At 44.5% G+C, this 25869-nt stretch overlaps 2 protein-coding genes across 2 annotated transcripts in view; one reads left to right on the top strand and one right to left on the bottom strand.

Annotated features, from left to right (window-relative positions):
* NCBP1 (nuclear cap binding protein subunit 1) overlaps positions 1 to 13107 on the bottom strand; it is a 30734-nt gene extending 17627 nt beyond the window's left edge. Inside the window, exons 1-11 of the mRNA XM_032205694.1 lie at positions 12965 to 13107; positions 12722 to 12807; positions 12363 to 12463; positions 11080 to 11236; positions 8932 to 9039; positions 8260 to 8381; positions 7748 to 7817; positions 6128 to 6343; positions 5476 to 5573; positions 4074 to 4137; positions 741 to 851 (exon numbers count right to left, since the gene is read on the bottom strand). Coding sequence (XP_032061585.1) covers positions 741 to 851; positions 4074 to 4137; positions 5476 to 5573; positions 6128 to 6343; positions 7748 to 7817; positions 8260 to 8381; positions 8932 to 9039; positions 11080 to 11236; positions 12363 to 12463; positions 12722 to 12807; positions 12965 to 13007 — 1176 coding nt within the window. The 5' untranslated portion in view covers positions 13008 to 13107. The remainder of the gene's footprint in view (positions 1 to 740; positions 852 to 4073; positions 4138 to 5475; positions 5574 to 6127; positions 6344 to 7747; positions 7818 to 8259; positions 8382 to 8931; positions 9040 to 11079; positions 11237 to 12362; positions 12464 to 12721; positions 12808 to 12964) is intronic.
* Positions 13108 to 13237: 130 nt separating this feature from the next.
* TSTD2 (thiosulfate sulfurtransferase like domain containing 2) lies at positions 13238 to 24854 on the top strand. The gene is made up of 8 exons (XM_032206327.1): positions 13238 to 13596; positions 14140 to 14248; positions 16660 to 16785; positions 17925 to 18030; positions 20052 to 20170; positions 21218 to 21376; positions 22295 to 22433; positions 23763 to 24854. The coding sequence occupies exons 1-8, from the start codon at positions 13238 to 13240 to the stop codon at positions 24020 to 24022; spliced, it is 1377 nt and encodes a 458-aa protein (XP_032062218.1). The 3' UTR covers positions 24023 to 24854.
* Positions 24855 to 25869: the final 1015 nt, after the last annotated feature.

Genomic DNA, 25869 nt, shown 5'->3' with positions numbered 1-25869 from the left:
AGATCAATGAGATTGTATGGTTTTCAAAAAGTGAGTGATATCATGAAATATCATGAAAATTTGTGAATGAAGTTAGTAGGCATCTGTTCACAGCCCTCCATTCTCAGAGTCTTGACCTGAAATGATGAGCTAACATGATCTAAAATGGCAGCACAACAGGGACAATGTAATAGTCAGAATTAGCTGGGAGTCATGCATCCTTCTTCAGCATTTAGCTACTCTATCTGTGCTGACGGATGATTACTGACCTTTCAAATGCTCGTAGTGGGAGCATTTGAGTGGGAACTCAAGCAAGTTCCTTTAAATCATCTGCTACACTTCCTACTGGAGGAAAAAAAAAAAAAAAAAAAAAAGAGTAGGAGCGCTCACTTAGCTGTTAGAACAAAAGATCAAGTTTGTCACTTCCTTTCTTTCTCAGCCTGTAATGCATCTGTGACCGTGCCACACATTATCCAGACCTAACAGGCTATACTGACAAACAGGAGAGCTAATATTTTATCCCCTCACTAAAACAGCACTTCTTGGGTAGGTGAGAGGAAGTACCAGAACAGTGTCCAGAAATCTGAAGAGTCTTGCCCAACCAGCAAGACTAGATCTGTGCTATGTGGGCTGTGTTGTTCTTTCATGTGAGTGTAACAGGCATTATTACTGACAGTATTTATTGCTGTCTCCGCACCCACGGAACAAATAACATAAAGACTCCATTTTAAAAACGCTCTCCAGCAGCAAGGAAAGGATACGACTTGTGGTAAAGAACCAGGCTGAAGTTTGCACAGTTCAATCAGCAGCGTCGTGTACATGACTTCAATGTGTGGCGGAGATGGAAGCTGAAACAATTCTGCAAATATCACCTGTAGGAGAGGAAGGCATACAATTAGAGCACAGCCAGACGTCGGCCTCCAAAACCCTCAGCTCCAGAACAGTGACATCAACCTTGAACAACAACATACACAAATGACTTCATATTACTGTCAAATATATGTTCCAGGAAAAAAAAAACGTGAAATTTGTAAAGACAATGGTAACTCTACATCACACAAAAACAGTGAGCAACTGCCCTCATCGTCCAAATTAATACTACGCCATCCCAGCATTATACATGTCTAGCAATGTGCATGGTTTTAATATGCCATATTGCATCATCACCAAATGATCTGAGCAAACCGAAGCTGAAATTATCTAATCCTCTTAAATAATAAATATTAAACATACCATATGCTTAAGCTTCACTTAATACAAGAGACTATTTACAAGAAAAATAAACCTGTACTTTTCCACAGTGGCCTCTTTTCTTCTATGTGGAAAAACTTATATAAATAAAAGCCACAACTTGAAACTGAAAATTACAACCAGCATTTTATACAACAAAAATATATGCCCTGTACCCCTTGGCTGAGGATCCTTGTAAGAAAGCTAAAAACAGTCCTGCATTCATGTTTTATTTTCAACTTTGCCTAAATAATAGGACGTCAACCTTTAAGGGCTATGAAGAAATCATCACTATACAACGTTCATGTCTGAGCTTCTGTTTAGTTTGCATGCCACTCTCAACTAGATTTAAATTACATCACAGGAATCAGGAACCTCTGATTCATTATAGCTGGTGATTTTCCTCACTGACAACTTCCAAATAAACACGGAAGAGAAGAATTAAAGCTTAAACGAGTAAGCAGTAGATAATCTTACTAGCGTAAGAAATCAACATCCATTTATAGACATCACAAACAGCACGTGAAAACACACTGACTAGAACTTTATATTCTGAGGATGGATTTAAAAGCATGAAGAGACCATAAGGAACTGAAGAACCTTTCCACGACAAAATAATTTGGACGTAATGTTGAAAAACATGATAAAAAGGTGCAGATGGGACCCTGTCAGGCACAGAACTACTCCTATTCTGAAGATGGGAAACAGCAACAATTGGACAACCACTAAATACCTCTCTGAGACACTCCTCAAGGCAATAGTTCTGATGTTCATCATGGGTTTGTTATCAAACGTTCAGATGAAGTGTTTCAAACTGGCATGCAGCACTTTGTGAAAATAACCAGGTCACAAGAAAGGTCAGGGCTCTGAAAACCTGAACATCCAAACTCTGTCCAAAAGCCATAAGCGCACAACAGGTCATACCAGTACAGCAACCCAGTCACGCTGCCGAGACACTCTCTGTTCACAGCTACCAGTAATACCACAAATATGCTTATAAGCAGCTGCTGAAAGGTGCCACGTTTGAGAATATTTTGCACAGGTTCTAGGGAGCACAGAGCATTCTGACGAACACAGCTCGGCCTGACAAACTACAGCATGCAGCCTTACGGACCTCAAAAATACATATATTTGGGAAGATACTGAGCAGTTTCAGGCTACATTTACGGTTATGGTCTCAGTCTTAAATAATACTTTATTTTATTAATTTGTTTGTTAGACAACATTATATCGACTGTTCTGTGCCATATGACAAAAGTTAGTGAAATTTCACAGATGAAACTGCTGAACTGCTGTTGAAAGCAATAAACTTCTGGCTTGAATGTTAAGAGAAACCTTACAAAGGAGTAGTAGCAAGCAGAATGAACAAGTCTGCAAAATGCATGCTAAGCCTTAAAAATTCAGGGACTTCTTTAAAAATACACAGTCATAAGTAATAACGTTAACATTCTAGAACAACTCAAAATTGCAAGAAAAAGGAAATTGTGACAGATACAGTCAATACAATTCATACACCAATCTTGCATTTGTCTCCAGTCACTTTGTCTATGCAGACTTTTTAATTTCATATCCTCCGAGTCTTTGAATCAGTGGATTTCCAGGGTGTTTAAGTAACTTATTTCATCAGGAATTGCAGTAACTACTTGGTGGCACTAACACTGAGCTGAGCATAAAGCACCTAGCCATATAGCCATATACAGCACCAGAAGATATTGAAGATAAGACCACTGACGATATTTTGATGTTAAGACAGAAAATTATCATCAATTTTGAGATTCCTCTCTTCTGAATTCAGAGTACAAATAGAGCAACATGACCAAACATAACACAACTTACCAGCATTCAGAATATTTGGCATTTTGGTGCCAACAGAAATTCTCAATCCCGTCTTTATTAAGATACACCTTCTACGTTAGATTATTTCTTGTTATAATTAACTATGAAATTCCTATTTATAGACAGTTACTTCTTCATAGAGCCTTTATATAAGTCAGGATTATTACTGAAATCTGTCAATTCCTTTCAATTTTTGATTAGAAATTAACGAAGTTTTATACAGCTCTGTATCATGAAAACAGACCTTTGAAAAGAGGCATTACAAGAAAACCTACGCTGCTCTTCTGATACACATTACGTTTAATTAAACTCCTCTAACATGGGAAGTGCCTTGGAGGAAACATCACTATTTCACTTCAAGATCTTTACGGGGCCAGGCCAATACGTTCATGTAGAAGATCCACCCGCAGAATCACACAGAGCAGCTCAGGTTGGCTGGAGATTATTTAGTCAAGTCCCCTTGCCCAAGGCAGGGTCACCTAGAACAGGTTGCTCAGGGCTGCTTTTTGGAGGGTTTTATACTCCAAGGACGGAGAATCCACACCTTCCATGGGCAAGCTCTTTCAGGGTTTAACCACATTCATTGAAGAAAAAACAACCAACCAACCAACCCATAACAACACAGTCTTCTTATGTTTAAAAGGAGTTTCCTATATTTCAAATTTGTGCCTTTTTTTTTTTTTAAAAAAAAAAAAGCAAAAGTGACTCAATTGTAGCTAACTCTTCAACTGTAGGATAAATTAGAAGGAAGAATATTTGGGAGATGCTACCGCCTGGAATACTAGTGCACTAAGAAATTTCAGTACTTGACCAAAGCTCCCACACACTGAGTTAAAGTTACAACAAAAAGAATAAAACCAGCATTTGATCGTATACAACTTGCTCATTGAAGTCATTCCTAGAATTCAGTGAGCTTCTGGTTGACTCCCAAATCAAACTGTAATTTAATTGATCTATCATGGAGCTAATTGGGATGTCTTATTTGTGAAATAAGGAGCTACGAAAGAAGTTACCCATACAACACATACCTCAACTATGTGGTAGTTCAAGGGGATCTTGTTATTTCCTGGATAGCTCAACAGCTGGGCAGCACTGCAAAACCATAGGTACGTTTAGTTCTGAATATAACACAGCAAACATGATGTAAAGATCAAGTAACAAAGCTACAGGAAATGCTTAATTCTGGGCAAGAATTCACACAAAATCAGCACACACACAAATCAACAACACTTCCAAAGACTCTCTGTTGTTTCACAGGACACTTACAACATGAGCAGCACAAGAGCTCACTGGCACTGCCTGAACTATGACCTGTAAAGACGTATTTTATTTCTCTTTTGCTATAACATTTGAATTCTGTATCGCTAAGCAAAGTAGTTTTGCATGGTGATGTGAAATTCTGGCACGCACATACGAAGTGGAAAAAAAATCCAAACTGAAACAGATGTTCAGAATGACTTGAAAGCACAATTGAGCTAACAGGTTATATAAGAAACTCCCAAGCTTCAAATGCTTCCTCTTTTAACCAGCTCTTTATCACCTACCATTATTTCATAGCAAACAACTGATACTCTCTTTATTTTATTTCTACCTCTGGCAAATCTTGAATCTGCCTCATTTACTTTCTCAGGGAATTAACAGACTCTTCCAATAACTGCAACAACCTTGAATTTCCAGTTCCTTCTGAATGAAAAAGCTGCAAGCAAAAAACTATCACACCCCATCAAGCATTGGTTTTGTCCATTTTTTGTACCCTATACCCAGTTTGGTGGGTTTTGCACGGAAGCATGACACAGACAATTACTTGTGGCAAACAACCTCAGTTACCAATCACCCCCACCAGATATTACCCAGAAAAAAGAAATGAAGAAATGTGCCTTGACTGGTTACTGGCGCTTCCAAATTCAAACACATGTAATTTGCTGACCCTGCAATAAGTACCCAGAGCTGGCTCCATTTTCTCTGCCATGTAATCCCTATGAGAACAGGGCAACAAGGAGTAGGAAGCAAAAGCATCTTTGTGAACACCAGCTCAATGCTCATCCTGCTTGAAGAAATAAGCTTCTTTAAAACTCCAGGAAGAGTAACACAACCATACTCTCCATAGGGCTCCAATGAAGGGTTACGTGTGTCTGTATAAATTTTTGCACCACATTCTTTATTATCAAGTAATTCCCTTCTCAAGAAGATACCGTTCCACAGACCCCAGCATTATATGTAATCTTCATTATCAGTGTATTAGAGCCCCACAGTATTGCAGCCAACAGTTTTAATACAGTTAAATGTAGTAAATGAAGTTAATCAAACACTCTAGGAAACATTTAATCCCAAGCTCTTGTGTAACCAGTGCAGGACTCTGCGTATCCCTGATACTACTGATACCATGGTAGTATGTAAGCACCAGGGCCCCATAGCATAAGCTCTTCCTACCAAGTTTTTCTCTCTTTCCAGTGGGATTTGATGATGCAGTGAAGGTTCTCTTCTATTACAAATCGTTCAACAGAGTGGCTGCCAGGCATGACAGGGCCCTAGTTCAAAAAAAGAATGAAGATTCGTGAAAGTTAGGCAAACTATACTACTTCTATGTACACATTGAAAAAAAAAAAACAAATATGGTGAGCTCTCAGCTGCCCTGTATCCTACTGAGAAGTTGGTGTGACACAGTTCCACGCAAACCTCAGACTTATATTTAAAACAAAATGAATACAAGGGCTCATAAAAGGCAACAAAATTAGAGAATATGATCACGAGTTCATGAAGCATCCACTTCTTCTTTTGGTCTACATAGCAATGAGGCAGGTTAATAACAAGCAGCTCAGAAAAAAACATGCTTGAGTGAAAATACGGTTAAAAAATGGCCAGGATAGAGTGGAGAGAATACTGGTCATGGTCTCATTGGTGACAAAAATTGGGCATCAAGAAATGAAGGTAAAAGGTAGCAGACTTTAAGCAAAGGGAGGTATAAAAGTACTTGGGGAAATCAATACATATTCTTTCCTATTCCTATATACTTCTGTCTATATGTCTGCTGCTGACCCCTGAACCTAATTGTAAAATCAGCTCCTCCACGGAAGTCACGTACCTCGGGGTCATCTGTATAGTCAAACATCCTAAAAATAACCCTTGGCATCGGATACACTGAATCTTCAGTGTGAGGCGGAGGAGTGAACGGAGGCAGATTGTGTTGCAGTGCTTCACAAAGAATGCTATCAAAAGCCAAGTAGGGCCTCAGAATGTGTCGCTCTTGCCAGCGGTCTTTTTTCAACTTCTGAATCTGAGACCAAAGGCAATCTAAATACTGAAAGACAAAAAAAAAAAAAAAAAAAGAAACATCAGGTATGCTGAATGAGTAACAAAGCTTGCAGCTCACAGCACAATCAGAAATTTATGTTTTAAATTCTGCATTGCATTCAGAAAAGAATAAACAGTTGCTTTAACTGCTTATTGCGGGATCTAATGATTCAGTAAACCAAGAGATAATTTAGGAACTCTAACCACCAGAGGTGTTGCAAATTCCACACAATATTTTGTTAGCAAAACTCAAACACTGATACGTTTTCAGAACACTAAAACAAAGCCCAGGAGACCATGATAGCAGTTTGCCTGGTTTAGTTGCTTTCTACAGTCCTGATAAAAGCGGTCCAGGACCTCTGGAGGCCACAAACCGCTACAGCCTGTGGCCTTACTGAACGCAGTTTTCAAGGTACAACCAACACAAGAAGCATCTTCACGTGAAAGTGCTTTGCATTTACTGAAATCATCACACTATGAAATGGAAACATAACTAGTACAGGCACCTAAAGTGAATAGTAATGTTTACAGTACTCTGGATAACAGCAGGTCTCAAATGCACTCTGCTAATCTGTTCTCTACAGAACTAAGTAAGGAAATCTAGATATTGGGTAGGCAGAACGCTCATGTTGACATATCAATCATAATCAGAAAGCCCATTTCTTCAAATTATGACTAACAAGGCAATTGTTAAGACTGGGAATTTAAAAATAGGCATCTGATTTAATCAGAACAGTGAACAAAATGTACAAAAAGGCCCAAGTTCCAAAATTTCTCAGAAAATCAACCTGATTTTCATTGCTTTCCAACAAAAATTATCCTCAAACTCAAGGGAGGAGGAAAAAAAAAGAAAGTAACTGCGAAAAAAATAAAAAACAGAAAAGGCAAATTCTACCTAAGCCAGCCAGATGCCACCTCGTCCACCTAATATTTTGAAGTTTAATTGTGAAAGATGACACAGTAACTGCTGCATACAGCTTCTACGTGTTTGTTTAGCACTTCCTAGGGGAAGTGAAGCCACTTCAAAGGTTTCTTTCTTGCAGGGAGAAAACAGTAAGGGATGAGTAAGTAATTACACGCTGCTTGTCATAAAGGCCCTTTTAGCAAGAAACCCTGTACATGCAAGTCCAAAAAGAATACTCCAGCTTACAACCACTCTTCATTTAATAACATTTAGTCAGGGACTTGTCAGCCGTCTCCTACTCACCCCATAAAACCTTATGCTTTGGTCCAAGACTTAAAAGAGAACTCCTTATCCAGGACTTCTCAGAAATAATGACAAACAGGAGATAATTCAAAGCATTAACACTTTTAGAGATACCTCTTAATTTTATAGTTCTGATTAAAGGACGCTTCAGGCAAAAATTGTGTTTCAAACTTTCTGAAAGAATGTAAAGTAAAAACCAGTCACCTCTTCTTGTGGATGTGGTTTATCAGCAGTCCAAACTTGAAGCATGGGTACATGAATCTTCTGGCGGCGTCTGTTTACACAGAACAGAAAGCTTTACTATTAAAGGCTAATTTAGGACAGCATTTTTTGTGTGTGACTGTACTACCACTTAAGTCTCTTCAGCTGATGAAGTCTATGGTACACAAAAAGAAGGTTTGTAATTATTTAAAGTATCTCGACAGCAACGTTAACTTGAACCATCTAGGCAAAACCCGTAGAACACTGAAGTAACCTACCAGTATGCACATCACAGTTGAGCGTGAGTTGGGCAAGACCTTCCGCATACCCTAGCACTAAACAATATAAAAAAACCTTTTCAAATTAGAAACAAAATCTATCCTTCTGTTTTTCAATGTTCCTTCCCCAAACGACTCAGACATCAGACTTGATAGAATTTTTATATGAATAATCAAAGCTATTAATTCATGCTTGAATAAGTAACTTTAGGATTATTTTAACGGCTTACAACTTACTTCAGATAGCTTTCTGTCTGAGACAAGAGGCGATCCATCTCAGCATCCTTTTTCTCATACAACTCCTTTCCAACCCAAGGCAAAGATGACAGAAACGCAAACATGTACCAGTCACATCGGACCTACAAGAAGGAGAATTCTGAAAACTAAGCGTACAATTAAGCTCTGTAAGTTCTCATACATACATCCCATTTTAATTTAAACTAAAACATTATGAAAAACTACTGTTTTGTGGGGACATAAAGATCAGCAGTTAAAGACTGGATTGGCAAGCCATGAAAAAAATGTATTATTGGAATGTATGATTTTTAACTTGAACCATGACAGGAAACTTGGAAAACTTACCACCTTCACAGTCCTTCTGCGGATTATCTGTGTCACAACGGTAAACAAGCTTGGCAGAACAATCCAGGCACTATGCAGTTGCCAAGGTAAAGTAAAAAGGATTTGGTTCAGCTACCTCAATATAAAGGCCCATGCTTTCTTACCATACGCATATTATTTTCTAAGCACCAGAGGCAACTTCTACTAATGCCAAGGAACCTCCACGTGACAGTCCATTTAGGTTGCTACCTCTAAAACTTCCCTGTTTGAAGCTGAAGTATAGAAGTTTTGATACAGTAATAGTGCCATTAAAACAGCCCTAGAGAAGCCTATGGATCTTTTGCTTACTTGGGGTACATCTTCCTCCTGTGTCACACTCACAAAGTTCTCAAACATAGCGACCATTGACGGTGCAGCTATTACGTGACAGTTCACAAGGTCAGATAGAAAACGGACCTAAAAAAGACCAAAGATGTTCTACATGAATGTATTTTAACTGACTGCACACGAATAAACATTACTTGAACAACAACAAAAAAAAAAAACAACAACAAAACATTAAACACGGTATTTGTTCAGTATAAGGAAGGCAGAAACACCGCACTCTGTACAAACCCACCTGTCAACTCCAAAGAACAAGTAACAGAAGCACTGCCTAACGTTGTTTGCTATAATGCCTGTAGTCTGTTCCACTGCAGTAACATTGCAAAGATGATATTCCTAATTAAGAAACAGTAGGAAACACCGATATGCATTTAAAGGCATGCAAACCAATACTACCGAAAAAAGGAACTCACGCTTCTCTCTTCTATACTTGCAAAGGATCACTAAAATTACAGAAACAGGGAAAACAAACAAACAGTTCTAAAATGCTGAAGACGGATTGATTCATTGCTTCAGTAGTCCAGAGGTGCGCCAGGAACAGCAGGGCTGAAATCTGTACGCCATTTACTCGGGTCTTTCATACATATTGAATTTCTAGCTATTTGTTCATAAATACAGTTACACGGAGAAAGCCTATGCAAAATGCTGTTATTTTCAGGTTTCAGAAAGACGATAAGTGGATGGCATGCTGGGAACCAAATGGCCTTAACTGCCTGAGAAGAAAAAATTCTCCATGGCAAAAATATGCCCTTTATTTAGCTGCATACTATTAAGAAATCCAGACTGGCAGAAATGGCAATTTAAGCAGCAAAATCTAGGGCACGGCAGTGCTACAGGTTACGCTGGGACCTACCTGGGAAGGGTTTACTGTTTTTTTTTTTTCCACCAATCTTCTGATAGATTTGTATCCTGCCTTCAAACTTAAACAAGTTTCTGGTATGACCCAAACTCTCATGGTATGACCATGATCTTGACAAACAATATAGGTTGAAGTTCAGTGCTATTAATGACAGCCCCACTTTTTTTTTTTTTCTTACAGGCTTTTTTTTTCTTAACGGCATACTCACAAGAAGGTAGTCAAAAACCACCACAAACACATAAAAAACCACTTTTTTTGAAGGCAAATCATTGCAAAGAAGTCTTGGGGAAGCAATTTGAGCTAAGCACAGTGCAGCACTCGAAAAACAACTGCAACAGATGAGAGTAACAAACTCTTACTTTCCTGGTATTTATTGCACTAAACAGTCTTTGAGAAGTCTTTGGCAAAGCTGAGGGCAGCTTTCTACTGCCACTATCTTATCTGTCATTCCCTCACAGGGCATTTGTAAGTAAGCATGACCAGAGAAGGTGGAGCTGAAAGCAAGGGACTGTACATTCAAATTTAATTTTATTAGCAAAAAAGTCCCACTCCTGAGCAGCAGTCACTTGACAAAACATAGTAAAATACCAGAATTTTAATTTTTACCTGTGGGCTTCAAATGAAGCACGGGAGCTTGCCACTGGGCTTCTAAATCAGACATCTCTGAAGTTCTAAAATTATTGTTGCAGACCAAATCTACAAGCAGTGAGAACTGAGCATGTGATTTCAGAGAAAGACAGCATACAAACCTGTCCACTTGATTTTTACCCCTCTTTAGCAGAAGGAAAACACAGCCCTGGTAACAGCCATGAATCAGCTGTTAAGAACAAAACTTATGGTTCTATGTTGTTTTTGTTTTTTTTCTTCCCCCCCTCTTCATGGGAGCCACAAGAATAACAAACACCTTTAAACAAAAAGATAACATGACTTCCATCCACCTTTCAAATTTCACAGGAGAAAACAGAAAAGGTTAGGGCACTCTGCTTACTGCAAGTTAATTTGTCACCGAGAAAATACACAGTTGGAAGTCAGTTTTGCAACCTAAATGTGACTTTTCTCCCCTTTGGAAGGAAATACTTCTCACGTTAGCAGACGTTTCCTCTTGGTATACCTACAGTGTACCACGTGTTGATGCCAGAAAAGACTGTAATACACACAGAAAGGTGTCCTGGAACAAAAAACGTGAAAGGAAGGAAGAAAAAAAGGATGTGGAAAAATGTAAAATGACAGATAAATAAAAAAAAACAACTTACTAAGTGGACAGCTTCATTGTACATATTGACTTTCAGACATTCTTTAAGCTGACGAATCATGGCTTCTACAAATTCCCCACCAAAGTTGTAGTTTCTGGCATTCAGCAACCCAACTAGTGTCGTGTAAACAGTAAGCTTTTCTGGTAACAGACGTGCACTGACACAGAAAAAGAAACACGGTGTTAGAAGTTTATTCATCATGTGCCAAGTGGCAACTGCACAGCAGCTCGGAATTTGCTTACAGTAAGTTAAACTCATTTCAGGTGGCAATAAGAAAAAGTGCTAGCAGACTCGTTAGTTCTGTCCCGTGGTTAATACTTTGCCTGGCAATCTCTTTCTCAGAATTGCCGTCATTTCGAAAGGCAGGCATCACTTTTGACAACGTTTACGACATTTATTTCAAATTGCTAAGCATTCTGCAGAGTTCACCAAATAATGTGATAGAACAAACACAAAGATGTAGGATGCTGTTTTAAGTTCATACTTTAGGGTAATCAACAAGACTGCACAAGATATGTACACCTTTTATGCTCTTAATTTTGACCCCAGGTTCCTCTTGTCGAAGCAGCTGATTTAGAGGCAGCAGAGGGAAGAAACAGACAAGGCTGGGTCCTGCTATAAAGCAATAAATTTCCCTCAACCATACTTTGAATATCTGTAGGTTAACTCTGTATTTCAGTGTGTTGTACTGCTATTGGGGAAAAAAACAGCAAACATTCCTACAAAATAGATTTAATGCACTTGCAAAACTATAGCACAAGCCACTGCTCAAACACGCTCCCTCCTCACCACGCTCTCCCTTCGTACTGCTCTTCTACGCTACCATAGGCCATGTGGGACCCCTCCTCCCTCAGCCCCATCTCCTGCGACCTGACCCAGGCCAGCGCAGCTTCTGCTCCTTGCTGGGTGAGAGAGGAGAGCTGTCAGCCAGGGAGAGCCTGCTGGCAGCTCTTCCACGCTCCCAGCTCCCCGCCTCCAGAGAAGGGGCTTAAGAAGATGGGAGCATCGCATCGCCAGAGGAGAGGAACCAGCAGCAAGAAGAGAGCACAGCCGGTGAGATGCAGTAAGTATTAGCAGCCAACGGCTTTGGTGCTTTTAAGCGTTTTGTTGGGAAACAGGCTATCACCCAGCACTGCCCTATTTTCGTTGCTGCCGAAGAGCTGCTCTGAGGTTCTTTCATCTGCTTCAAGCCCTGCATCTGTTTCAAGGAAACACACTGTGCCTTTAGCACTGGGGAAAACCAGCAACTCCCTGACCCGGCCCCAGGCCTTCTGCATACGTACACAGTGCACAGGATCCTCAGTATCTTGCTCTTGTAGTTGGGCAGGTCCGCCTCCAAAACGCCGGCTAGGCCCTCCAAGTTGCTCTCCAAGGACGAATTGCTCTGGCGAAGGCGCCATAAATAAAGATAATAATAACAATAATAAAAAAAAATAAAATAAAATAAAACAAACAACAACGCAGCCCCACCACCGGGCACCGCGAGCCAGACCCCAGCCCTCAGGCGAGGGGGACGGAGGCAGCCCCCCCCCCCGCCCCCCCCCTCCACACGGGCTGCGTGCGGGCCCCAATTAACCCCAGGGCGCTAATTAACGCCTGGCGCAGCGCCCCGTCCCGTCCCGTCCCGTCCCGTCCCGTTTACCTTCTCCCCCACCCTGCAGATCAGCGACTCCAGCCTCTCCTCGATCTCGGACGGCTCCGACGTCCTCCGCCGCTTGTGGGGCTGCCCTGCTCCGACACGCCCGGCGGGCGGAGAGCCGTTAGAAGCCGTTAGCGGCAGCCGTTAAAACCAGCCGTTGGCAGCCGTTAGCGCGGCTCAACGGTCACCGGGAGGGAAAACGGGATTGGGGGGGGGGGGGGGGGTGTAAAAAGGGAGGGCACTCACCATCGCTGTCGTCGCTATCGTCGCTGTGCCGCCGCCGCGACATGTCGCGAGGAGGAGGAGGATGATGAGGAGGGGGGGGTGTGAGGAAGGCTCCGGGTCGTGCCGCGCCGCGCCGCGCGGGGAGCGATGTGCGCGCGCCGCCCGCTTCCGCCCTGCCCGCGCCCCCGCTTCCGGGGGGAGGGAGGGGGTGGGCGGGGCGTGGCCATGGCGGACTTCCGGCGTCCCCCTGAGGGAGGAGAAGGAGGAGGGAGGAAGGGGGGGGGGGGGCGCAAGATGGCGCCCGGCGAGGCGGCGGCGGCGGCGGCGGCGGCGGCGGGGCGCGGGGCGCGGAAGCGGCTGCGTGCGGCCTTCTCCGCCTTCGTCAAGGCCAGGGAGGTGCCGGCGGGCGCGGCGGGCGCCGTGTGGTGGCGCTGCTGCCGGCAGACGTTCCGCGAGCGCGGCGGCATCCACCGGCATGTGGGCACCCAGCACGGCGCCGAGCTGCACGGCGTGGGCACGGGCACGGGGACGGGGACGGGGACGGGGCCGGGCACGGGTGAGGCGCAGCGAGGGGCAGCGGGGCCCGGTGGCGGCACGGAGCTGAGCGAGGAGCTGCCCGACACCCGGCACCTCGGCCCCGCGGAGCTGCAGAGGTAAGGAGCAGCCCCGGGACCACCCCCCCCCCCCGCCTGGCAGCCCCAGTAAACGAAGCCTTGTCGCTTATTCGTAAATAAAAGCTTTATTTTAGTGGCGATTTAACGCGTGCTGCTGCTCAGGGCGCAGGGCACCCGCCACCTCACCGAATATCTGATTTTATTCGGGGGGTGTGTGTGAGCTTGCAGGGCTGAGCGCTTAGCGAGGCGGTTGCATGCCCATAATTAAAAAAAAATATAAATAATAATAAAAAAAAATGAGTTCTTGTAGCTTGTCTGTTAAGGCAAACTTGTAGTAGGTGTCCTGTGCTGCACAGTTCCCGATGTGAGCGGTCCCAAGGGACGCAGGAGCTGCCCCCATTCCCCACCCTTCCTCCCGGACACCATCCAAGCCCTGCAGTGCTCACCCCTCAGGGCTTTGTTTTCTCCCCACCGCAAGGAGATTTCCCCCTTTTTGAGAACTTCTCGCCCATAACACACATCCGAGCTCTCGGCTCTAACGTCCTGTTCCTCTGTGTCCGCCCGTTGCCGTGCTGCGGGCAGCAGGGTGGGAGAGGTGCTGCTGTATTACTGCTACTGCGAGGTGAGGGACCCGGAGAAGCTCTGCGCCTGGCAAAGGGCACTCTGCGAGCACCTGCACCTCACCGGCAAGGTAAGGCTGCAAGACACGGCTGTGTTCCTTGTGTCACCTTGGGAAAGCGTTGCCTGTGTTTCATGCAAGGTGATGCGGCTTGTTGGGTCCTCAGCTGTTTTGTCTGTTACCACTCTGTTATGAAAAGCACCCTGACTCTGTAAAGTATCGTTTAGAAGGCTGCTTATTAAAGCTAAAGCTACAGAGAAGAAGAAGCTACAGGTAATCATACGCCCCTTTTGACGCTGAGAAGCAGGAGTTGTGCACGCCCTGTCCGTGGCAGGGTTAACCCACTCTGGTCATTCAACCTGCAGCAGGGTTTTTTGACAGGAGGAGAAGTCCAGCCACCGTGCCTGCTGTCAGACAGAAGGGATGCTCGCGTGGGAACTTCTGGAGGATCTTTCACACACAGCCAAGGACACAGGGGTGGGAGGGAGCTCAGCCTGTGTGTGCAGCACATCCCGAAGGCCAGGCTGCTCATGCAGCACCGCACAGCCCGGCTGCGTGGTGTGTTGCTGCCTCCTTGAGGAGCAGCAGGCTCACAGGCAGGGTCACTTCTCCACGCTGTCAGGAGTGAGAAAGGAGCAGCTGGCAGCTTAGGTAACGCCACCAGGTACCAGTGCTGGTTCCTGCACAGCGCCTTTGTGCTTTTCATTCCTTGGAGGAGAGAACAGAGTCCAGCTGGCTTCTGGAGGCTGTGGGGGGGGGGGCGCTTCAGGCTCGCAAAGCTGATGTCCCTAGGCTATCTGTGGGGAGGGAGGTTTTCCAAGAGGACAGCTCTGAGCAGGACACTGCTTTTGTCTGTGGCTTGTCTCTCTGAGTAGCCTTTCTTTCTCTGCCAGCGGTAGGAGACCAGCCTCTGCATGCTGTGACTAACTGTGTGGGTGCACTGGAGCCACTTGTCCACAATCCTTATGCTGGCAGATGCCTCCCCTTTCTTGGTCTGAATCTCTGCAGAGAATATCTGCCCCATTTCCTCCTGTTTGGATTTTCTACTTCCAATTCTTTTTTTTTTTTTTCTTAACACCTACTGGGTTTCTTGTTTCTTACTTCCCTTTTAGTCCTTTGTTTCCTGTACTGACTTTTTTTTTTAATTCTGAACATTCATGTCAGCTCCTTCTGGCCTGGCTTTATATAAATTATTGTATGGACAGTGTCTGTGTGCTCTGGTGCAGGATCATAGCTATAGAGGTTGGAAAAGACCTCTAGGGTCATCAAGTCCAACTACTAACCTAGCACGGCCTCGTCTTCCACTGAACCACGTCCCTGAGCACCCCATCTACACCTCTTTTGGATGCCTCCAGGGGTGGTGACTCAACCACGTCCCTGGGCAGCCTGCTCCCATGCCTCACAACCCTTCCCGTGAAGAAAGTTGTCCTGATATCCAACCTAAACCTCCCCTGACACAACTTGGGGCCGTTTCATACACAGAAAGACAGAAGACTCAACCGGGATGGACTGTACCATCAAAGCACTGTTGGTTGTTTTGTTTATTTTTTGTTGTTTCCCTCCCAAAGCTTTTACGACTCCCTTTGCTTTGTTTTCTTGCTCTTAATTTTTCTGTATCTCAGGAGTGGGAACAGAAATTTCTCACGGCACTCTAACTCAGCTAACAGATTTGCGTCGTGTCTCTGACAATTTTCCCGGAGCTGCTGCTGTTTAAAGCAGAACAGATTGTACAGACCTGCGTGCAAAGCTCTGCATTGTACAAGCCCAGCCTTCCTTGCTCAGAAGGAATGAAAGGAACACACCGTCCCTGTTCTACATCTGCACAGTCTGGGGCTGAAATATCCTGACGCATTAGCTTTTCTTTTTGATCATGTGTCTTGTCTGGTGGTCGGGTTTGTGTGTTTTTTTTTTCCCCTTGTTTTTTTTTTTTCAGTTTATTTCTTTTCCAAATCAGGTTCAGCAGTTGTCTTTTCAAACACTTTTTTTTCTCCATTTTTATATTCAGTCTTTTTTTCACCAGCTCAGAGTTTTTCTTCACTTACGTCAGTGCTGTAGGTAAAATGACTCACACTGGCGTTTAATATCGCACGCCATATTATGCATATCCACATTTTCCTTTTATCACCGAGCACCCTCCCATTGTTCCTGAAGCAGACTTCAGTGGGGATTTTAATTCTGACTGCAGGATGTGTTTGTTAACCAGTTACCATTTTATTGCTCAAGCTTACCAGACTCTCCTGTTGTCAGTCTTCTGAAATGGCTTAAAAGCAATTACTGGGTTTTTATTTCAGTTTTTGTTTTACTGTGTTCTTTCTGCTCACCTTCACTATAACTCTTTTCCTTCCTTCCTTCCTCAGTAGTCTCTCCTCTGAACCTACTTCGGTGTCTGCATTTTGTTCACCCAGTCATATTTTGCTCGTTTCACCACGCTCTGTTTCTGCTGTTACTAAACCTTAGCCCCAGCTTCTCCTCTTGCCTTCCAGGTACGAGTTGCTTCAGAAGGAATCAACGGAACAGTGGGTGGAAGCAAAGTAGCCACCAGTCTCTACGTTGAAGTCATGCTTTCCCAGCCTCTGTTCAAAGACATTTTGTGTCAAGATGATTTCAAGGTATGAAAATGTAATTTCAACACAGATGTTACTAATGCAGGACTTGTGATGTTTGAGGAATGGGCACACTGCTTTTTGGTAGTACACTTTTACTCTAGCAGTTCTGCTCTGCCTGCACTGGTAAAGCCCTAAACTAACTTTGTTTAGGTATCTGCTGGTGCAAGCTGTTGTAGCAGGTGTTGTGAGCAGTGGTGGCAGCAGATGCAAAGTGATGCGGGCTGCACACAGGTGAGGGAGGGACAACACTTCTCCACTGTTCTCCAACATGCGTTTCCTCTGACTTGACTGCCAAAACCTAGGCATCACAGCTTACACTAATCCATGCAAAATACTCCCCCACTCCCTTCGTCGCTCTGATGTGAGATCCTCACCTAGAAGCCTGGTGGTTTAGGCTTCTTGCAGGCTTTGGTGTCCCGATGCTGTCCACTATCAATTCCATGATTTGGATGTGTTTAAAAAAAAATAAAATACACGGGCAGAGTCAGGGGGTTCTTCCCTACTCCAGTCAGTGCCTGACCAGAGGGAGGGTGGGGTGCTGACTTCTGCCTGAGCCTGAACACATTTATTGATTGCAGTCGTGGTGGCAGCTGTAGCTGGCACCACGTGGCGTTCTGGTGGGCTTCTGCTGCCCCATCTCTGTACGTCCTTTCTCTGTGAGGAAGGAAGGCTGCTGCTTTGAGGACCATTTTGTTTTCTGCACAGTTTTGTTTGCCCGGAGTACCATTTTGTTCTCAGCAAATAACTAAATCAAAGAGCTAGTGAAGCTCGTGACACTCAAATCTCACACAGAACTGCAGTGCTGATTCAGTCGTAGCTCTTCAGTTGTGTGTTGTGTTTGGATGAATTTCAAGGATAAATCTGACCTTTTAGTTAGTGATGCGCCGTTGCAAAAACGAAGTGGGGATGGAATTTTACTTTGGCAAAACCTCCAGCCCTGCATTACCTCTCAGAGCACCAACACTCTTGTGTTAGCTTTTGTTGTTACAGAATGTCTCGTGGATCCTCCACATGCTGTATCTTTCCCCCAGCCACCAAGATACTTCCATATTCCAGTGGAATGTAGAAATTACAATGAATGGATGTTTTTGATCTTGACACCTGGCAACCGTGTTGGGTTATTTCTGTGTTCAATTTCCTAGAGAAGTGCAGGAGGAGCTCACTGCTTCCCAGACCTTCGAGTTGGAGTATTTAAAGAAATCGTACCTATGGGCATAGATCCAGAAAAAGTCTCTTATAAGGAAACCGGTAAGTTGATTTCATGAAAAACAAAGCCTCTCACCCCACTGAGAGGTAAGTGAAGAACAAAGTGTCTTCACCAAGAAATGCTTCCTGCTGCACAGTGGCCAGGACACAGTAGATACAGAAAGCAACTGAAGTAGATGAATTGATCCCTTACCAGTAGTCAGAAGTCAATGATGTAGGGAATTTGCTGGCCCAGATTTTGTTGTGCTAAGTGCTTATCTGCTTCAAAAAGCTGAGAGTTAGCTGTCCTTTTTGTAGCAAATTGTAATAGTTCAAATGACTTTTGGAGTAAGCAAATACTTCGTTCTTTAGTCCGGGAATGGCTCTGGACACCTGCTAAAGGCAGATCTCAGGTGAGATTATGTGTGATGATTGGGAAAGACGCTTCAAAGCATGAGTGTTTGTTATAAATATTTTGTAGGTGCTTGCTCAGAAATGGTAAGTATAAAGAGCTCCGGTGCTCTATCAGCTTTCTGTAAGAACCAACTTGTATAGGAAGAGTTTTCTGTAGTCTTGTGGATCCAGTGGGTTGTCGTGCTGTGAATGCAGAGAGCTGTACTTAACTTTTTTAATAAGGTGCCAGAATCCCGCTGAAGCTTACACTTGGGTATTTATATGCATTTTCCTATGCTTGGGACTGCTGACCTGACTTTCCTTGTGTTGAAGTTAAAACAGCCATGCTCCTATCACAGTAAAGCAGAACCGGGTTTTGTATCAGGATCATGACAGCCCCTGGCACAGGCAGCATTTGTTTTCTGCCACTTATAGCTGCTTAGTATGGATTAAGCCCAACAAGAAGTACATAGCTACGCACCTGCTATGAGGACACTTACATAGATGGTAACATGTCGGTAGACTTACTCGTATTAAAGATTTGAGAAGTCTGGCTGTGAAGTTTATCCCAAATAAAAGAACATTCATTTCAAGTAAAAGCTATCAGTCTGTGATTGTTTCAACTCCCCCTGCTTCCGAGCTGAGATTATACTGGATGTAAAACTCCTGTGGGCTATGCTAAGAGCCATCTCTGCATGCTGCCATGTTATTCACATTATGCTGATTCCTTCTTGCCATTATAGCAGTTAACAAGCTTCTTAAGGAGCCCATCCCTCCCAGGAATGGATACCTGCCCTTGTGGACATGTAAATGATTGTTTAGAGTCTGTCCCTTCAAGCTGGGGATACCTGGCTTTGGTAGCATCGGAGTGATCGTTTTTCATCACTCCTTTACCTGTTTCTAAAACAGTGTATATATAGGTTGGGTATCTTTAGTCACTTGGCTGAGAACAGCAGCAGAGGGAGAGCTGCTGTCCAGATGTTCTCTTGCTGTGATCATACTTCATAAAACTTCTGTGAGCTGTCCTAAATTGTACTTGTATTACTGTACATCTGGACAGTGAGCAGTAGCTCTACAAATAACAATTAGTAGAGCAGTTCTGGACATTTTTTTTCTATCAAGAGGTTTTGTCGCTGGCAGACTTCTGTAAGTAGGGGATTTTGGTGAGGGAGACTTGGTTTTCCAGTCAGCTGAGCAACCTAAAAGTTGAGAAACTTTAAGTAAATTCAGGTTGCATTGAAAGTAGTACGTGCTTGCGGAAATTTTCCGTTTTGTTCAAAAGGGATTAATTTCAGTGAAAAAGTTGTGTCTGTAGGGTTCTGCCCATCCAAATACAATGAAAGATGAGCCAAGTGGAAGGAAACACATTACGCTGTTTTTCACAGTTGTAAGAGTTGCCAGGGGAACAAAACAAAGGTCATACAGACAGGCAACTGTCTGCTGCTGCTTCTGTCATGTGGAACAGCTGGAACAGCGTCGTGTTTTCGTTCATTCACCAGTAGAAGCTGAACACAGATACACTTAGGTGGTTGGGTTGGGATGCAAACTCTGAATTGTCGCAGAAAAAGATTGTCTTTTAGGCTGGAACTTTGAGGAGAATCTGAACCAGTGAGAGATCATATATAACATATTGTAGTTCTGATTCTCACAACTTCTTTATCTCTGTCTTTATTTTTTTTTTCTTTCTAAAGGAATCCATTTATCCCCTCAGGAATTTCACAGAGAAGTAGAGCAGTATCTGTCTCAGGCCAGTCAAGGACAAAGCGATACCATCTTGCTGGATTGCAGGAACTTCTATGAGAGTAAAATTGTAAGTGGTGCTTGCCTGCTTCTTGCAGGGTTGCAGGTGCTGAAAGGGAAGCAGTTGGTGTGGCAGGGATGTGCCTTTACTCAGGAGGAGAGGTGACATTGACTGAAATAGTAGCAGTGGCTGTTAGACGCAAGCAGTGGAGGACCCCGCACGACCCTGTGGAGCAGCCCAGTATGGATCCTGCCAGGCAGAGGGCTTGTACAACTTGGGGCAGGAAGAAGACAAAGCAGTCCATAGACCAAGAGCAGTGAGAAGTTTGTTTGAAGTAAACGTAGTGTAATTTGTAAGGATGTTTTCTAGCATTTTTGCACTGCCCCACATGCCAAGAAGAATGGGGGCGTCCTGTCCTTCCATTTCCCACGTACCAGCTCTCCTGCACTGCTGTAGTTTATCCTCCGACAATTCTGTTCCGCCTATCTCCGTGCTTGGATAAGAAGTGTGTCCCGAATTTTCTCATTTTATCAGCTATTTTGTTGCATGAATGCAGTTGAGGAGCAGCCTGAAGTATCGCAGAACCACAAAATGGTTTGGGTTGGAAGGGGCCTTAAAGATCACCCGGTTCCAAGCCCCCTGCCATGGTAGGGATGCCACCCACTAGATCAGGGTGCCCAGGGCCTCATCCAGCCTGGCCTTGAACACCTCCAGGGGTGGGGCATCCACAGTCTCTCTGGGCAACCTGTTCCAGTGCCTCACCACCTTCTCAGTGAAAAACTTCCTCCTAACATCCAATCTAAATCTCCCTTCTTGCAGTTTAACACCATTCCCCCTTGTCCTGTCAGATCAAAAAGTTGCTCTCCATCTTTTTTATAAGCCCCCTGTAAGTGCTGAAAAGCTGCAGTGAGGTCTCCCAGGGGCCACCTTCTTCAGGCTGAACAGCCCCAGCTCTCTCAGCCTTTCTTCCTAGGAGAAAAGTATTGCATTGTTGGGTGTGTGCAGTGACCCAGTTGTCCTGGCCCCAAAATTTGTGACTTCCTGTAGCCTGAGGCGTAGACCTTGCCAGGTAAGACAGCGTATAACCACTCACATGCCCGTCTGTTGTTATTGCAGGGACACTTCCAGGGCTGTCTGGCTCCAGACATCAGGAAGTTCAGCTATTTTCCCAGCTATGTCGATGAAAACCTGGAGCTTTTTAAAAACAAGCGTGTCCTGATGTACTGCACGGGAGGCATTCGCTGTGAAAGAGGCTCTGCTTACCTACGGAGCAAGGTGAAATGTCATTCTGAGGGCACAAGTGTCGGGAGTTGAGACTGCAGTGAGGGTGATTGTCTTCTCTTTTGTTGTTAAATCCTTACTGAGCATAAAGTGCTCGGTGTGGGGAGAAGGGTGTCTCACATTTGCTTTGTGCTGCCTGTCAGGGACACGGATTGTTTATTGCAGCTCAGCACGATGTGCAGGGACTGCAGTCACAGCAGCGATTGCTCTGTGAAAGAAGTGAACCATTCACTGAGAAGAGGTATTTATTTGTAAGTGCCTCGACCATTCTAGTGGCGTTTGAGGAGGGTTTGAGAGCACTCTGCTGTGCTTCCACGAGCTCTATCTAGGTTATGCTCTGTGCTCGTTACTGCACAGCCTGAGCATTTTGTGTGAGGAAAGCCATCAAGTCAGTGACTTCCCAGTGTCGTGGAGTTAAACCCTTCACACATTTTATTGTTCTAATTGTGTCTTCCATGCCACTGTTGTCCTGGGTCCATACCTTAAGAGATGTGAACATTCACATCCAGAGATGTAAACCTTGATTCTTTCTCCACTGCACGAATGTGAACCTTGAGAAATTCTGCTCCTGTAAACAGTTCAGCACAAAACAAACAAACAAAAGCACAGAAGCAGCAGTGGTTCACAGAGGTTCAGAAGTGCTTAATCTTTGATGCAGCAAACGTCCCTCATCTGAGGTGGTTACCAGCCTTTTTTTGGCTGTACTGTCAACTGCTTCTTTAGGCTGATGTCAGCCGGCCACCCAGTGGCGCTGTCTAGATTTGTGGGCGCACCTGCTGCCATCTGATGGTCGCTGAGAAACTGCTGCTGTTCCATCACCCCTGGTGTCATTTCCAAATCCGCTTGGGTAGCTCTGGCCCAGCCCCACTGCTGGCGTCTCCTTCAGCATTTCTGCTGTTGTGCTTGAAACAGGCAGTGTGCAAAGAGGTGTACCAGCTAAAAGGTGGAATCCACAAGTACCTGGAAGAGTTCCCGGATGGATTCTACAGGGGGAAGCTGTTTGTATTTGACGATCGTTTCTCCATTTGCTCCAATGAAGATGTCATCTCAGGTAAGGCTAGATAACCTGAGTGCAAAATGCTGGGAAGCAATGGCAGAGTTTTCCACAGAGATGCATAGAACAGGGGGGACAGACTGGCCTGCGTATTTCATCCTCGTACTCACGTTGATCTGTTAGTACTGTCACTGTTCGTGATAATCAACTCTAATCAAGGTTTTGACACACAAAACAGAAATGAGAGCTAAAGGGGGCACTAAACAGAGTTCCCTAAAGCTGGGTGAGTAAAATGAAGCCTCCCCTGCAGAACGGCTGCAGTTGTGAGCCGTCAGCAGCTGCGGGGATGTCACACGCTGCTGTTGTTACCCACTTGTTGCCCGCAGAGGTGATCAGGCTGTGGTTGGCCAAGTAACCACAGCGTTACAGAGTTCTCCTGGTGTCAGCTGGTCTCTGCTGCAGAGGTCTAAGGGCATCAGCATGGACTGACAGGCACTGGGAACGTGGAGGCACTGCGCTCTGCAGCAGTTAGTTGTTTTATGCCTTAATAGTTTCTGCAGCCTGTAGAATCTCCGTGACCTCTAGCTGAAGTTGTTACGAACATTGCCTGGTTGACTCGGGTCACCCTTCAGCTATTTCAAATGAAATGCCTGTTGTCATCTTCTCTGTTGCTAGGTACAAAGAGAAGGAACTTGGCTTTGGCTTTTTTTTTTTTTTTTGGAAGCAGTGCTTTTTTTCTTCTCAGAGGGGGTAACATTCTGAGCGTAACCTCCCACTCCTCCTCTGCATTTTACCATACTCATCTTGAAGGTTCCTGGCTTGGTGTAGCAGCAGAACACACTCTGGGTATATCACAGCCATTTTTCACAGAAGCTTCAAGGGGAGGTGTTGAAGTAGGCACCTTCTCAATGGTGCAGCTGAAATGGGCAGAAAGCTTTTTGTTAAAGGGTCAAAACCTGTCTGATGCTGTGGAAGGACTGCAGGTGACACCCCATATGCCACTGCTTCCAGGTGGAAAGGAGCCCCATGGCATCGCTTTCAGGCAGCGTCCCTGGGTGCTGGGCTCCTTCCCACCAGCACGTGGTTCTTCGTGGTTCTCCTGGCAGCAGAGATCTGCTCTGTCAGATCTGTCTGCTCTGAGCTCGAGGAAGCAGCAGCGGGCGCTGTGTCTGGAGAGACAGCTGCCTCGAGTTTTTTTTACATCAGAAGTTCAAAAATGATCTATGTTCTGGAATACCAAGCTAAAGCAGGAATAAAATACCTGGAATACAAATGGATACCCTCTTAAATGAGATTTTAGCCTCCTGCTGCCACAGGAAGCCCTCTGCAAGGGGGACAGATGGGACAATGTGGGTGTTAACGTGTTTTTTTTTCTCCTCCCTCCAGCATGCAGGTACTGTGGGACGCTGTGGGACCAGTACAAACTTTGTTCCAGCCACCACTGCCGGCAGCTCGTCCTGACGTGTCCGAGTTGTCGAAACAAAGGTCTTACAGCTTGCTGTCCTGTATGTCAAGAGAAGGAGCTCGAGGTGACTTCAAGGGCTTCAGGACAGACGCTGAAGGAGGAGTGCGAATGTACAAAGAGAAGGCCAAGGGTACCTGTTGAACGTATCTCGCGAGGGACGCTGGATGCAGGAGAAGTTTAAGCTGTTTCATTAGTTAATCTGACATTGTGCTAATGCAAAGGGCTTCTAAAACCAGATCCCTATCTGCTCCTCAGCTAGGTTTGGAAATCGCAAAAATCTGTTGGCTTTGGAAGTCTTGTTTATGACCCGCCTTTAAGCCCTGAAAAACTGTGCATTACTTGAGTGTAAATTACCAGAGTGCCCAACCTATCACCGGTGCTACAGGATTCCTCTTTCTGGGTACAGTCGCGTAGCAGGGCCTCTACCATGGGGATTTTGCAGCAGAGAATGTGATGGGACACAGCTGCTCACAATTCTAAAGAAACTTAAACCAAAAAAAAAAAAACAAAAAAAACCATTCTGTTCTTCCTGCCTGGAGGTGGATCTGTCTGGCTGCTCCATTAATCATGCATTTGCTTCAATAGCTAGTGCTAGCATGGTGAAGACTGCAGATTTACCAATTTCTGGCTACATGACCAGTTTAGAGCTGAAGATATTCCCATGTGGAATTTATTATGACTCTAAATCATGACTCCAGTGACTTCCATGATTCCAGTGGGATTAGGAACTCACACAAGGAAAAAATTCTATAAAAGTAAATTCATAGTTTGTTACTCTAGCATCAATGTGATTTTTTACTTCCTAAAGATAGCATTTTTTCTACAAATGTCAACAAAGTTTTTTCACCGGATTTCCACATTAAGCCATAATTCTATACTATATCATATGGAATTTAACCATATTACCACAGGTGATTGATGCTATAAGATCATTTCCTTAGTACATAAACACATATGTGTACTCAAGTTGCAGCAGGGGAGGTTCAGGCTGGAAATGAGGAGACATTTATTCTCAGAAGGAGCAGTCAGGCACTGGGACACTGGGACGGGCTGCCCAGGGAGGTGGTGGGGTCACCATCCCTGGGGGTGCTCAAGGAGAGGCTGGACGTGGTGCTTGGGGACAGGGTTTAGTGGGTGACATTGGTGGTAGGGGGATGGTTGGACCAGATGATCTTGAAGGTTTCTTCCAACTTTAATGGTTCTGTGGTTCTGTGTAGATGCCATATGCGTGCATCTCTTGCTTTACACCAGTGAGGAAGAAGCAAGGAGCAGTTGCCTTTGACTCCAGCATAAACCTGGTGGGAGGAGCAAAGACTGAGGATGTGCGTTGCTCACAGGTGCTGCCTGCTCAGCTGCACTCATTGTGTGTGGCCTGTGGGTTGAGCAGCAGAAGTAACTCTTGTTCTGACGCTTCCATCTGCCTGGGAACTGCTTCCTTCAGCTGGTCAGTATGTGAAATACCCAGCTCTGCTCACACCAGAGAAAAGATAACAGCTTGGAGCGTGCTGGAATTGAGACACACGGAGAGGGGAGCATGGAGACTGTCAAAATACCAGCAATGGCACTGGTAGCGATGCTGACAGGAGTGAGTGTCAGCAGCAGCCGTAAGGAGATGGCCAGATCCCTTATCCAAGTTAAATTATCCAATATTTTGGGAGAATCTGTGCTTTGTAAACATGGCTTGAATTTTTCAAATGCTGGGAGATGTTTATGCAATTTTCAGCGGCTATTAGTGGAGAAACCGTCTTGGACTTCGAAGGGATCCCACAGCATAGTACCTCAGGGTACTTCTCTGCTTGGTGTGCCTGCTGCTGCAGGATGTTCAGGAAGGTTTTATTAGCAATGCAGAAGATGTGTCACAACTGAAAAGTGTCTTTGCAGCTTACACCCATCCTTAGTACTAAGTCATTAGGGAATCAAAATCAGTTACTGGTGGTTTCAGTTTTCTTTTTGTGTTTTAAACCAGCAACTTCTTTTAAAGGCAAGAAAAAAGCACGATTACTCAGGTTTCTGTAGTTGCTTAGTGAC

Source organism: Aythya fuligula, chromosome Z (genome assembly GCF_009819795.1).
Source record: "Aythya fuligula isolate bAytFul2 chromosome Z, bAytFul2.pri, whole genome shotgun sequence".
In the NCBI taxonomy this organism is placed as follows: Eukaryota; Metazoa; Chordata; class Aves; order Anseriformes; family Anatidae; genus Aythya; species Aythya fuligula.
This window is presented reverse-complemented; position numbering and strand designations above follow the sequence as displayed.